General features: G+C 43.3%; 1 protein-coding gene across 1 annotated transcript in view; it reads right to left on the bottom strand.

The window, feature by feature from the left end:
* The window catches only part of pag1 (phosphoprotein membrane anchor with glycosphingolipid microdomains 1), a 52,982-nt gene that overhangs the window by 4,740 nt on the left and 34,410 nt on the right, over positions 1-13,832 (bottom strand). Inside the window, exons 3-7 of the mRNA XM_085791582.1 lie at positions 11,804-12,039; positions 10,001-10,058; positions 6,620-6,716; positions 6,057-6,226; positions 5,368-5,805 (exon numbers count right to left, since the gene is read on the bottom strand). Of these exons, the coding sequence (XP_085647708.1) occupies positions 5,368-5,805; positions 6,057-6,226; positions 6,620-6,716; positions 10,001-10,058; positions 11,804-11,991 (951 nt within the window). The 5' untranslated portion in view covers positions 11,992-12,039. The remainder of the gene's footprint in view (positions 1-5,367; positions 5,806-6,056; positions 6,227-6,619; positions 6,717-10,000; positions 10,059-11,803; positions 12,040-13,832) is intronic.

Raw genomic sequence — 13,832 nt, 5'->3', positions numbered from 1 at the left:
GATCAATAAACTGAACTTCTAAACTATTCCCAGCAGTGGAAAGAGAGAGAGAGACGGGCTCTAGTCTGCACTTGCCGTTTCGTCTGCGATACATATAAAGCTAATGCTGTTTATAACCACCCATTCATTAAGAAAATTATTGAGTGAAAGTCAATAAGCAGCGACAGAGAGTGTGATGTTTTTGTGCATAGCCTCTGTCCACTTCGGCTGATGATCGATGAGGGTGTCATTAATCAACAAAGCACATCTGACAGCGGTGCCAAACACCTCAGGTGTCTAACAAGAACCTCAATATCACTGGCAGCATCGACTGAATTCTTAATGTTATGTGAAAATTTCATCATGCACCTCTATAAGAGGACAACTTTGCTTTTTGTGTTTTTTTTCTGTTTTGATTAAAAGGAAAAAATTCAGATTCATGAAGTCATCGGTGAAAGGTACCAAGGCAAATGCTGATGTATTTGAAAAAAAAAGGAAAAGGAAAGCTGTTTACTTGTTGCCTGGTGCCTGCCAAGGGGACATACCCTCACAAGTTCCTCTTATATGTACTGAATAAAAACCCCATACAGAGATAATACATCAAACTGTCCGCCCCTGCTGGACGTCATAACACCTTCCAGTGGATACACTTTTCTCCCTTATTCTCCTCACAGCATGTCAATCAATACGATTACTTTATGAATAAAGTAATGAATAACGCACGTTTGGAGACATGATTACTTTTATGGATCCAACACACACACACACCATAATAGAACCGATGCCTATTCATTTTGCTTTAATTAGCCGACCAATTAGGCAGAGCGACCTAAGGGAGAATTTCTATGAAGCTCGGACACAGGTGGCTTGACCCAGTGACTGTACCTCTGCATATGTTTCACAACGCTTGTTCTCCTAATGTGCAGCCTCCTTATTTCTTGGCTCATGTATCAGTGCAAATTAGATTTAGACAGATTTGTTTTTTCATTATGTGGATGTGGAGATTTATGTATCTTGTTAATTGCTGTGATTTGCGATGGAAAAATTCAATAAAAATATTGAAAAAAAAAAAAATAGACCCATGGGTTTGATACATATGGGCCTTAAAGCAGAAGTAAGTGGTCCGGTCGTTTTCGCTAATGCTGCGTTCCAGGCAGGCTTTTGAAATCGTAAATTACAGCTTCAAGTCACAACTTACGACTTTGTAGCGTTCCAGGCAACCCACTCGTGTTTTTCCGACCTGTTTTACCAGTGAAAGTCATTATAACGGCCACTCGTAACTTCTGACCGGTGAACTCGTACCAGATCGAACTGGTACCACTTCACGGTCGGAAAAATACGAGTTTCCTTGAACGCACCATAACAGTCCTCGTCCCTACGTCGCCACATTCACGGCGTTCCTTGGCTGCACACACAGCCCTGCATGCCGTTCCCTCTCCTCATTGGATAAAAACTGTAGGATACGCTAAATGTTTTCTCTTCGGCTCAGAGCAGAGCAGAGTGACTGACAGACCCGTGTTTCAGTCCAAACACTCTATGTAAGTGATTGCTGTCGGAAGATATAACTATTTAAGACTTATATTAACACAAATATATCACTTACTTCTGCTTTAAATACTAATCTGAAAACCAGTGCATCCAATACATATAAAAATTATACCAGGACCTTTATCCGTACAAGGACAGAGTTTATTTTCAATATTCAGACGCGCTACAATAAGATGTAATGTGTTTGCATGTGAGTGTGTGTGAGAGAGAAGATTACAGCAATGTGTTTGTGTGTATTTAGGAGATACAATGACATGCAGGACACACACGTATGACAGTAAGCTGATTACAGCTGCCTCGGAAGATGGACAGCTCAGGTGTCAGTGTGTCAGTCGTGCTGACGAGCATATTGACACAGGCACATATAAATCACTATTAATATCTTGCCTCAGATTATCTGTGTTTCCTGTTTAGCACATGCTCAGATCCAAACATGGAAATGTGGATGTGCAAAGTGTTTAAACAACAAAGTCACATTATAATCTATGATGCACTTACACATGCAGATATGTTACATACTAAAATTCTCTATTTAACAGTAGTCAGCAGCACAAGGCAGCACAACAATGCAGCTGACAGGCTAAATATCACAGTTTACCTGCACCACGTCCCCAATGTATACCCCAGTGGCCCATTGGCTGGGTCAAATTCATTTCCTGCACCTCGTATGAAAAGCCCACAGGCGACACACAGTCAAATGACTGCAAACAAGTGTTACTGCTGTTTATGACGGTTCAATAACTGTACAACTGCACAGGATCAGAGAGGTTGTGAATAAAAGGTCACAAAATGGCTGTGCGAGTGTGCGTGTTTGTGAAAGTGTGGGTCTGCAGTGAAATGTTAAACTAGAAACCAGATGTATGTATGGAAAGATCGTGTGTGTATATGAGAAAACCTGCCTTAGTGTGTGCGTGTGAGCAGCACTTACTGAGCTGCCACTGGAGGGAATTCCACTCAGACATTTATACAAGCATCCCAGCGTGTATGCAAAAAGTGCATGTATATACAGAATATATACAGTATATACATAAGTGTGTGTGTGTGTTAGAGAGAGAGATAGAGAGACGGAGATGTAGAGCGAATATCCTCAGCCCATATCATCCATCATGAAGCCAGACTAACTGTCATAGTGATGGTGGCCAGCTGGCGCTCACTGTGCTCAGACACACAAACACACACTTGGTCTGACAAGACAAATCACCGACAGCTCCTGGTCATACATGGGCGTAAACCACGGGGAGTCGGGAACATTCAGGGTTAACCTTAAATCAGCCCCGGGGAGTCTATGTGTAGCAGAATATAATGTAAACACACACACATGTCTCAGTATACATGTATGTGTGTGTTTGTGTGTTATGAAGGGGGGGATGGGGAGAAAATAACAGAATTAATGCTGACTAGACACACCAACGAGGTACATGTGGGTGCATATATAAACGAACAGCATATATTGTAGCTCAGCAGATCACGATTTCATCATGGATACAGGGGTCAGACCAGGCTCGACTCGCCTGCTGCCCACATCAGCAGCAGTGATTAACTAATTGGCTGCAACATCAGGGACAAAGGAACAGAGGGATGTGACTAAACGAAGAGAGGAGAAATAAGGAGAGGTGGAGGAGACGAACAGAAGAAAAGGAGGCAAGAAGACGTAGCACAATAAAAGATAATTCTGCTTTATTACAACATGGGCCTTATTTCTAATATTAGAGGTTATTGTAACAGTGTGTTCCCTCAAGCTGATATGCAGTATTATGCAACAGCAGGCAGACAAAGCCACCAGATAAAAGACTGTGTTTGAAGGTAAAAACCAACATTAAATGTATGTGAAATGTTGCGGATAATCCCTTCAAGTACCAGAAAACTATACAGTGAGGACTTTTCAGTGGACACTTTGGGGAACCTCCCCTATAACTACCTCTGGGCTGACAGCCAACATACTGTAGGGACCACAGCCAAAACTCAAGCGTACAGCCGTGTTGAGCGGCTCCGTGAAGCCGTTTGAGATAAATGTAAACATCAGCACGTTGATACAGTATGCACACGGCACGCTGATCTTTGTGGCCTGATGCGAGGAACGTGAAGAGATAAACAAAGGGCATTGCCACGCATCCTGAGAGGGATGTGGATGCATGAAATGAACCGATGATGGCAAGGGGGACTAACAAAGTGTGGAAATAATATCTTTGTCAAACTTTAACAGCAATCCGTCCTGTGATTGTTGAGATATTTCAGTCTGGGAGCGAGTGGTGAGGAACAGACAGACTTTGAGCTTTGAGAAAAGTTACAAATAAAGCATCACTGTCCTTTAAAGGGAAGAGCAAAAAATACATATGAACAGAACTTAAGGCAGGAGGGTATAGAAGAGAACAACAGTTGCGACTTCACGCAGCTTTGTGGCAGATTGACAACGTGGTGTTTATGTTCGTGCGCTTGTCAGCCCCCATCAGTCTGATGCAATCGTGTGTTAGTTTGTTGGTTTGTGTGTGTGTGGATCTCCGCATGTGGAAGACAACACGCTGAGAGCAGCGGCAGCAGCTCTGCTCTGTTCAGCCCATGACACTGAACAGCTTCTCTTCTCTCCTTTTCACCTCCACACCCCTTTTTTTCCACTGTTCTCTTCTTTCTTTACTCCTCTTCATTCTATTGGATTTTTTCTTCCCCACCCCTCGCCCCCTTTTTCTCCCCCCAATACTCTTCCTTCTTTATCATCCCTCTTTCTTTTCGATACACTCCTCTCTACTGCAGATGGCTTCATTTGTATGCCGCTGGCTTTCTTTTTTCTTTTTTTTCCACCTCTCATTCACTCGCTGTGTCTCTTGACTCTCTCTCTCCCTCACCCTTCATGCTTCCAAGTCCTTTCAGCGTTTTTTTTTTTGAGCCTATCTCCCATCATCTCTCCTTCACTATCTCTGTTTCATCTATTACTCTCTCCTCCTCTTCCCTCTCCAGCTCCCATTTTCATTCCCCTTTCCTCCCCTCACTCCTACCTCTCTCTCTCGAATTTCTCCCCTCGGTCTGTCACTCTCCCTAAAGCAGCACTGAGCTGGCAGCTTACCACATGATAATTGTGTGGGGAGATGTATCTCCATTTTTCTTTGTTCTCCATTGTCTCGGTCTCTTTCCAGCTACGTTGACTCCTTTTAACACAGGCTTCCCGGGCAGATGACCCACCTCCAGTTCGTGTAGGAATAAACTGGACTGTGACGGTGTTGACAGCAACTGAGTTCTTACAGTGACTTCCTTGTAATAAATGAGCTGATCACATAGTTACATGTTCTCTCTGAATAACATGTTGGCAATACCTGTTTGACTTTAATGGACCATTAATAGTCTGAAGTGTGTTTCTATAATGATCACATGAGTGAGGTTAAAGTGAAAAGATCTAGAGATGCTGACAAATTAGAAGTTTAACACATCATGCACACTTGTGGGGTGGTATGGTGGACTAGTGGATGGCAAGAAGATTCAGTCCCCAGGCCCGGGGCCTTTTTGTGTCGCGTTCGCATGTTCCCCCTGTGCCTGTGTGGGTTTTCTCCAGGTACATCAGGTTAACTGGAGACTCTAAACTTAACTTAACCTAAGTTCATTTAACAGCTGCTACAAATAATTGATGTTATGAATCTGTGCTTTAGCCATATAAAAAAAAACCTGGTTTTATCTGATCCAATGCTAAAAACAAAAACAAAAAACTTCACTTATATAAGTAGATGGCTCAATCAAGAGTTTAAAAATGAAAAATGTTTAAACCTGTTTCGAATAAACCAGAATGACATTTGGTTTGAACGGGGTCAGTTTAACCTGCATTGTGCTAGACATTTACAGGTGTGAGACTCTCACCTCTCCATTGTGCAGCCCGGCCCCCGCCAGCCCGTTCATCACCACCGGCTGGTTGTCGTTCTCATCCAGAACCTTCTCTGGCACCGGCGGAGGTAAGTCCTCCGGATCCTCCCGGGGTTTGTGAGGAGGCTTGGCGGTATTTTCGGAGCGCCTCTTGGCCTCCAGGTCGGCACTGTGCCGGCTCTTCTTGTTCAGGTCGACGGAGGCGTACTCCACCCCCGCGCACAGGGGCCCCCGCTCAGGTGTGCAGGGGCTGAGGTGGCCGTTGAGGAGGGCAGGAGGAGGAGGAGGAGGAGGAGGAGGTTCTTCGGGGCTCAGCTGGATGGTACCGTTAGGGAGGCCAGGCTGCGCAGAGGCGTCTTTGAGCTCCTTGACCGTCTCGTACAAGGAGTCTTCTACGCTGACGTCACGCGACGCCACGGCGATCTCCTTCACCACCTGGACGACACATACACACATCGACTTATTTAACATACTTTAACTAACACTCCAACAATCCATCAACCTCTTGTGGAAAAATTCAAATTTTCTATCTGTATTTTCAGCCTGAGCTCAAATCAATCAACCAATCAATCACTCAGTCAACCGGCCAACTAATCAAAGCTTTAATCTCCTCTGCTGCCACGTTCAAGCTAAGTGCGAGTGAAAAAACGTGATTCTGCCGTTGTGAGGTGACTTTAAACATTGACCTCGTAGGTGTTGTCCCCTGAGACCGGGGGTTCGTCTCCGATAAGGGCATTGTTGGGAGGGATGCTGGGAAGCTCGCGGTCCTGAGGACACTTGGAGGACCTGAGCTCTGACTGGCTGGAAAGCATCTCCTCTGACGGATGGGGACTGGTGTCCTGTGTGTCTGTGAGGACTGGTGGAACAGAAGGAAAAGTCAGGGTGAGGAGACAGCTTCTTTCACGAGAAGCATTCAACATTTACTTCACATTAGTTTCACTATGTTGCCTTTTCATGACCACGTATCTCACAACCTCAAATCTGTTTCTATTTCCAGTTTCCTGTTATTAACGAGGAGGACCCATCCAGGTAAAATGACTAATGATTATGACTAACAACATTACTTTGATGCTCATAACAAACCAACAGCTGCCGACAAATATTATCATTATACACTTGAATTCCCAAACCTAGTGAACAGCAACAACATGTGTATGTGCTGTAGCTCTAACACGGATACCACACAGTGCAGGTAAAACAGTTAAGGATATGGACAAAGTTGACAGTTTAACAAACTCTCTTTGCTTACTTGTACCGCTGGTTAAAGGACCATTGTGCGAGGTGCTGACGGCCACATCAGTTGCTGGGCTGTCCACTGATTGGCTGATCGTCTCTCTCTCTGACACCTGCACCACGGAAAGACAAGATGTTAGTCACCGCTGGGTTCTCGAAAACAAAAGACAGTCTGTGTATCTCAGTTACACATCACACCAAGAAATATACTGAAGGAGACAGAAATCCATCTGCACTTTTCATTTGCACAGTGTGGATGACTTTCACACCCCTGTGCAATCCAAAAGCCTCTGGCAGCAGATCTGGAGTTTGCTTGGAACAGTATTTTCAGGGTCTTCAGGATTTTGGGGGGAACACAGCTCCATATTTGCAGCGCTGATTACGGTTTTCACACTTCCCTGCCTTTCTAATCACATTACTGATTACTTTATACTCATCATCAGGATGTTATGCATGCTTAATTATGTGCATTAAATGCATTTTTAACCGCCAAGAACAGACATCAATAGATTGATGCAATTGCATAATTTCTGCGAGCGGGAAAAACAACACTTGTGTCTAATGAAGGTCCGCTTATCCTCATCACAGCTGATGGTAACAGGGTTTGTGTCACTTATGGATACTTCTACTTTCATGTTTTTAATGTCACACAGATTCATTAAAGTGAGACATTGAAGAGAACAGTTAAGAGAAGGGGGATGGAAATGGCAGAATAAAAGAAAAACAACAACAATAATAATTCAAACCATAAAAGATGATATTTTATAGGTAGGACAAGGATATTCGCCTCCCTGTTTCACCCCCCACCCACTGCAGAAGTCAGAGCTACACAGCAGTAACCCTGGAGCTGGCAGGGGTTCAGTGTTGCTCAAGGACACTTCAGCAGATTTTTCCAACACTGCCTCCATGCCCTCCAGCTGTGGGCCGTTTCTCTATTCACCACATCACATGGCAAATTCTGCAGCTCTAATTAAACTGTGATAGTGAAATACTCCACACCGCAGGTTTGATCTGAGTCGAATCAGCTCCGCAAGCGAGGAAACACTCAAATCAACATTCTCATCAACTCCAAATAATAGTCACCGAAAAGACACCACGCTAATTAACACAGGATGTGCTCAGCACCTGCTGTATTGACCCCGGGTTTATAGCCACACGCTGTAAACATCAAATGTCTTGCTTCCATGAGAAACTCTATCACTCATTACAAACGGCTTAGAGATCAATGTGAAAACATATTGACGAGTGTAAGTCGAGATTCTCTTTGTTTAGGTTTGTTGTTTTCCTCCTGTATGAGCAGTGAGATTGTGTATGAAAAGCTCCACAACCCCACCTTGTGGCCATCTATTGTCATAACTGCTGCTGACTATGATGTAATGTTTAACTATTTTACTGCCTGAGTCTCTCCAATGTTTTTCTTTTGTTTCAGTTTCTCAGTAAAGGTGGGAAATATCCTCTTGGCTTCTTCCGGATCCAAAATGAACCTCACACTCCTCTTTATGGCCGAGTCTCACAAGACGTGAGATGTGGGGTTTTAATGGGACCTAATGAGACACATAATTTAAGCGGCATGCACCTTTAAGCTTAAAAAAAAGTTAACAAATGTCTAATGTTAAATGTGTGAATGAAGATGAAGTGTGAGACACATTAGGATGTGGCCACGGACAGACAGTCAGACTGATTGCGGGCAAGCAGGGAAGAGCCAATCTACTTATCCACAAAGACAAAGACCCCCATTTAACCTGTCAGCCTGTGACATGGTTCATCATTTAAATGGGTCCCCCCTGAAACAATCCAACCGGCCCGCAATTGTGCTGCTGCACAAAGGTTACGGTGAAGATATCCATCAAAGGCAAAAAGGCTCTGAGGAATGTGTATGTGCATAGTAAAGCATGTGGGGTGACACACACACACACACTCCGCCCTAGAGGGAGTGACAGAATAAAAGAGTGAGTAGATGTCACTTAAGTCTGTGTAAGCCAGACATTTGTCACATTTAAATGTTGCTTGGGCACTTAATCATCCGTATTATGGGAGTTGGTGATTATTATCTATGTCTATGAAATGACGTTCAACAGAACATGTGCACTTTATGAGTACTATATGTCTAGAAAGGGCAAAGGTCAACTCTATAAATACTGAATAATATTTTTTTTCACATTGTTGTCTCCATTGTGTTTTAGCTTTATTTTATTTAGTCTCATTCTTTAACATCCTAAAAAATAAACACATGTGGAATTTCCCTAACACTTCACCTTCAGCAACCAGTTTAGGAACAATCAGCTGCTTGCATCACTTAACAATCACAGGCTGTCAATCAGGAGTAGTGCAGGGAGCAGGTGATGTGTCGCGTATGGCTTTGTAGCTGCGTAATGCAAGTGGGTTAGGGGGTAAATGTTAAAGTGCGTGTATATGTATGTATACAGCTCTGGAAAAAAATAAGAGACCACTTTCACAAATGTTTCTTAAAAGCATCTCTACATGTATGACAGTCATTCTTTTCTTTTCTTTTTTAAATACCAACACAAACAAAAGGTCTGAAAAGACTTGATATTTTTTGTTATTTAGACTAGTTTAGTGTAGCCAATAAAAGCTCTAAATGACAATATTTTCATTTCAAATTTTGGGAGAAATGTTGTCGGTAGTTGATAGAATAAAACAACATTTTTTAAATTTAATTTTACTCAAACACATACCTATAAATAGTAAAACCAGAGAAACGAATCATTTTGGGAGTGGTCTCTTAATTTTTTCCAGAGCTGTATGTGTGTGTCATAGCACATCAGGGTGGAGACCTGTTTGAGTGCACATGTGTCATTCAGGCAATGCAGCCAATCTGGATGTGCCATCCACAGGCTTGTTAACAAGTGATTACACAGCCTGATTACAGACCCAGATCACATGACTGTCAGTGTGTGTCTCTGCAGTGTGTGCTTTTGTCTGAACAAGAGAACAAATTGGAGTTTTTTTTGGCATTCATATAAATCTTTCTTTTTCTCCCTACTCGAATGGACAGTTTTTCGTTTGTTTGTTTTTTTGCTTCTCAATTTTCCCACATGGATACTGACCCCTGAACTCAGTCTTTCTACCCGTTTTGTCTATACACTGCGTATGTGTGCGTGTGTGGGTGTAATTACTCATCTTCCCGACACAATGTGCGACGACAAGCTGACTCAAAACACAACTCATCACACACACACAAACACACACACACACACACAATCAACACCTGACAAACACAACAAGCAGAATCACATTTTTTTTTAGAAAATCGTCAGCTGCAGCCTTTTCATCAGAGCCGCCATCTGTCAGGTGCTTCAGTCGCCCTTCAAAATATTCCTTTAATTCCTTAAATCCAGTTTACTGCAAATACGGAAAACCTCAAAATCTGACTCACTCCATTCATCAGGTTGTCTTGGTCTCCTGCTGGATGTCCGTTGACTGCTTTCTTCTGCCTAAAAAAATAACAAGATTGGAGAGATTAGAGAAAAGAGAGAGACAAAATGAAAGGTAGATGCTCTTTGTTTCTCCACCAATGGAAGTTTCAATAAAACTATGACATTAAAAATCAGTTTTATCATCTTTGATGTTTTTTTAATGTTATTTGTGTGGTTTAGGCCTGACGTCAAAGTGATGCTGTAATTTGACCACATTCTATTGAAAGGGTGTTTCTGTTCCTCTCTTCACTCGAGCGTATAAAATAGAAGGACAGTGTCACACCCATCTATCTTAGCTATGACCCTAAAAATAGACACATTTTAGAAAATGCCACCAAAAGCTGTTGGTTTTGTGAGTTTGGGTGAACTCTTGGAGGTATCGGTAGTTTCTTCATGCAATATCAGATCAGTATGTGTTTCCATTTTATTTCTAAATGTTGCTGCTTCATCAGCATCTTCACGGTTAGAGGCAAAACAAAGCTGCCCACACACACACTCACTAACTGCACTTTGTTTTACAATGTATGTGACTTTAAAATCACCCTGAGAAGTTGAGCAGGACAGTGTCTGTGCTGATAACCATCAAGGTTTCATATCCGCTCCTGTAACCTCTAATAGAAACTACCCCAGGACAATACAGTATCTAACTCTAGTGTAGTGGTACATTCACGTGAGAACTTTACTTGTGTTTTTTTTTCATAATGTAATTTCATTGAGCTTTTCCTCCAATGGAATTAAAAGATAAACACTGTACTTTTGACTCCACTACATTTATATGAGGTTGTTACTTTGAAACAGAGCCCTTAGTCAGATGATTCACTTTTATTTTTGAAAAGGTGATAGATCATACACCGTGTTTATCACTGTGAAAACACAGTCGCTGCCAACTCCTTCTCTGCCAGTCAGGTCTGAACCTGCCAGTGTCCTAACGATGCTGCGTTAGATAAAGATGAAGCAAAGAATTCTTCACCAGAGACCATGGTCTGATCTTAAGTCCATATTTGAAGGTTTGGAAATAAAAAGAACATACATTTAGATTTCAGTGTTTGCTGTGTTTACAACCACCAATCTTCATCAATGGCTAAATAAGAAGTATGAAAACAACAGTGACTCCTGTTGATTCAATTGTGTTTTTATGACATTTTTTACAGGCTTTGAAAGTGATCCTTCTCCTACAGGTTGTACAGTCGGTCAGTTCATCCCTCAGTAGCTTGTTTCAGTGATTATATTGTGTAAATGTGGGACAGTACAACCATGTATTGACATAAATATGTACTTCTGAATACTTATTAAGTATTCAGTGATTCAACTCAAGTTATGAAGTTGTGTTATTTGTTGACCTTGTGTTTGACAGCACACAATCATTTATAGTTCCTGTATCAAAGCCAAAATGCCCATGTGGTCACCTCAGGCTCTTACCATACTCAGTGGCGTTGTTCCTCATTCTTATACCTTTAACCCAGCGATGGAGACCTTCTCAGGTATTTCTGCTATTTTTAGCGCTACAGTACCATGCTCAGTTGGCATTTCCAGTAAGAGTTGATTTTGGCTGAGATAGTTGTGCACTGGAGGATGGGACGTTACGTAAAGTCAGGAATCTGTTATGATAACACACGTCAACCTTTTCCTGGCCTCTTCTAACTATGCGAGTGTTTCCTAGAACAACAATTATATAGGTCATTAGTGTGTTCGTGTTTGTGTGTGTGTGTGTGTGTATGCGTGCGTGTATCTTTGTGTGTGTGTGTGCTAGTGCTGGTGCCTACCCCTGGCAGCTAGCGCACAGCAGCAGCAGCACGGAGACCAGCAGCAGGGCGGTCAGGGTGCTGAGGGTGATGACCAGGACCAGCTGCTCACTCCCCAGCCACGACGCCACCCCGGTAGCAGCTGCCGCCCCCGACCCGACGACACCCGCCTCCGGCCCCCACCACACTCCACTCAGCACCGGAGCCATGACGCATCACACTGTGGGAGGAGAGGACATCTGACAGGTAGCTACCGGCTGAGGGGACACAAGACAGAGGGGGAAAAAGGAAGAGGGATTGAACATCACAGTGAAAACATGGATATCAAATAAATCAATCTTTATTTTCAACTATGAAGAATTTGGAGTTTGAGGGAAACCTATAATAGTAGACAAATAGTGAGATTAAATATGTGGTGGTGGAAGAATCTGTGTGTTTTTCATCATTTCATTTGATAGATGACAATGCTGGTGGGGGATGAAGACAGTTTACTGAAGGATACAGCCAAGTCTGTTCAAACTGCACTTGATTTGTCGAGCAAATAAACTGAAATGAGCTGGTTATGGTGCAGCAGCTTCACCACAGACACTTAGATTTTAAGCTCCATTATGAAAATCAGTAACAATGTGATCATTTTTAGCCTGATGCCATAAAACCCCGGATAATTAAAACATCTTTCTGATCTGATCCTGTGTAACGATGTGGTTGCTTTTTAATAGCTTCTGTGGAACAATGGCGCTTCATGGCACAGATAAATGAGGTATAAAGAGCCTGATTCCAGCCAGCACACACATCCTTCCCCCAACCGCATCGAGTGATCGCGCAGTGAGCCAGCAGGTGGCAGCACAGAGCGGCGACAGACTGCACTGCAGACAGCGATCCGCCTCAGTCTGCTGCAGTGGCCCTCACACCAGAGACTCCCAACAACTGGTGGTGTCTGGGCTCTGCCCCACACAGCATAAGCAACCTCATCACGTCCCCGTCCAACAGCACAAAGTTGGATTTCGCCGAACTGATGGAAGCCACTGATGTTGTGATGGGTATAGGTTCACGGCAGCTGTGTCGTGTTACAGGGGTGAGTCACGGAGGGTGGAGGCAGTGGCAGGGATGAGACTGAGAGCTTCTCTGAGCCAAAAAAAAAAAAAAACTCCAAATGAATGTGGAGTGGCAGGTCTGCATCTCACTGTGTGTGTGTGTGTGTGTGTGTGTGCGCTGCACAACGCCGCAGTGACAGTAACAGAGATCGAGGGATTTGGAGCAGGAATGAAAAGGTGATCAGAAAGAGAAGTGACACACTGGGGGACTGACAGGGGCCACAGAGTCAGGAGTGGTATCTATCCACACGTCCTTCTCCTCTCAATCACCACAACAGACAGCTACAGCCAGGGCCGTTACTAAGAATTCTGGGGCCCCTGAAAGAATACTAAAGTGGGCCCCTGACTTTTCCACTTTTTTTCTTAGACTACGTATGTATTATCAATTTTTATTTTGCCTACTTTGTTTTGTTGCTAAGGCAGCATTACTATGAGTATTAGTCAGGGTCTTATGCAGAATAATTCAGTCATACAAAGACTAGACTACTGGGGGTTTTTGTGGGCGCTACTGGGCGCTGGGCCCCTCGAATTATGATCACCTATCTCCCCTATACAACGGCCCTGGCTACAGAAGACCTGCTGACAAAAATATGACAATTCATCTTCTCTTGTCTGTTTTCTTCTGGCATACACACACGAGCCAAACTCTTGTGTGTGCGTGTGTCTGTGTGTGCAGAATATGTGTAGCTAATTGTGTGCCGTTGGTGAAAAACTCCATTGTGTCTGTCTGCTAGCCTATGCTAATGTGAACGGGGATTGTGGGAGTTGAGGAAGCGCTCTTCGTCTTCGAGCGGCGAGGAAGTTTTGTGGCGAAACCAGATGAAGCTGCAGCAGAAGCCAATTTTAACTTCTCCTTCAAAGGGCCACTGAGGAATTCCTGTTTTTGTTAGAGCGCCGTGTTGTGTTTTCCCGGATGAAAAATACACCGGGGCTCATGTTTGCTATCAGCGTGAGTG

The sequence above is a fragment of the Trachurus japonicus genome, chromosome 11, assembly GCF_045865225.1.
Source record: "Trachurus japonicus isolate A0001 chromosome 11, Traja_1.0".
Taxonomy (NCBI): Eukaryota; Metazoa; Chordata; class Actinopteri; order Carangiformes; family Carangidae; genus Trachurus; species Trachurus japonicus.
This window is presented reverse-complemented; position numbering and strand designations above follow the sequence as displayed.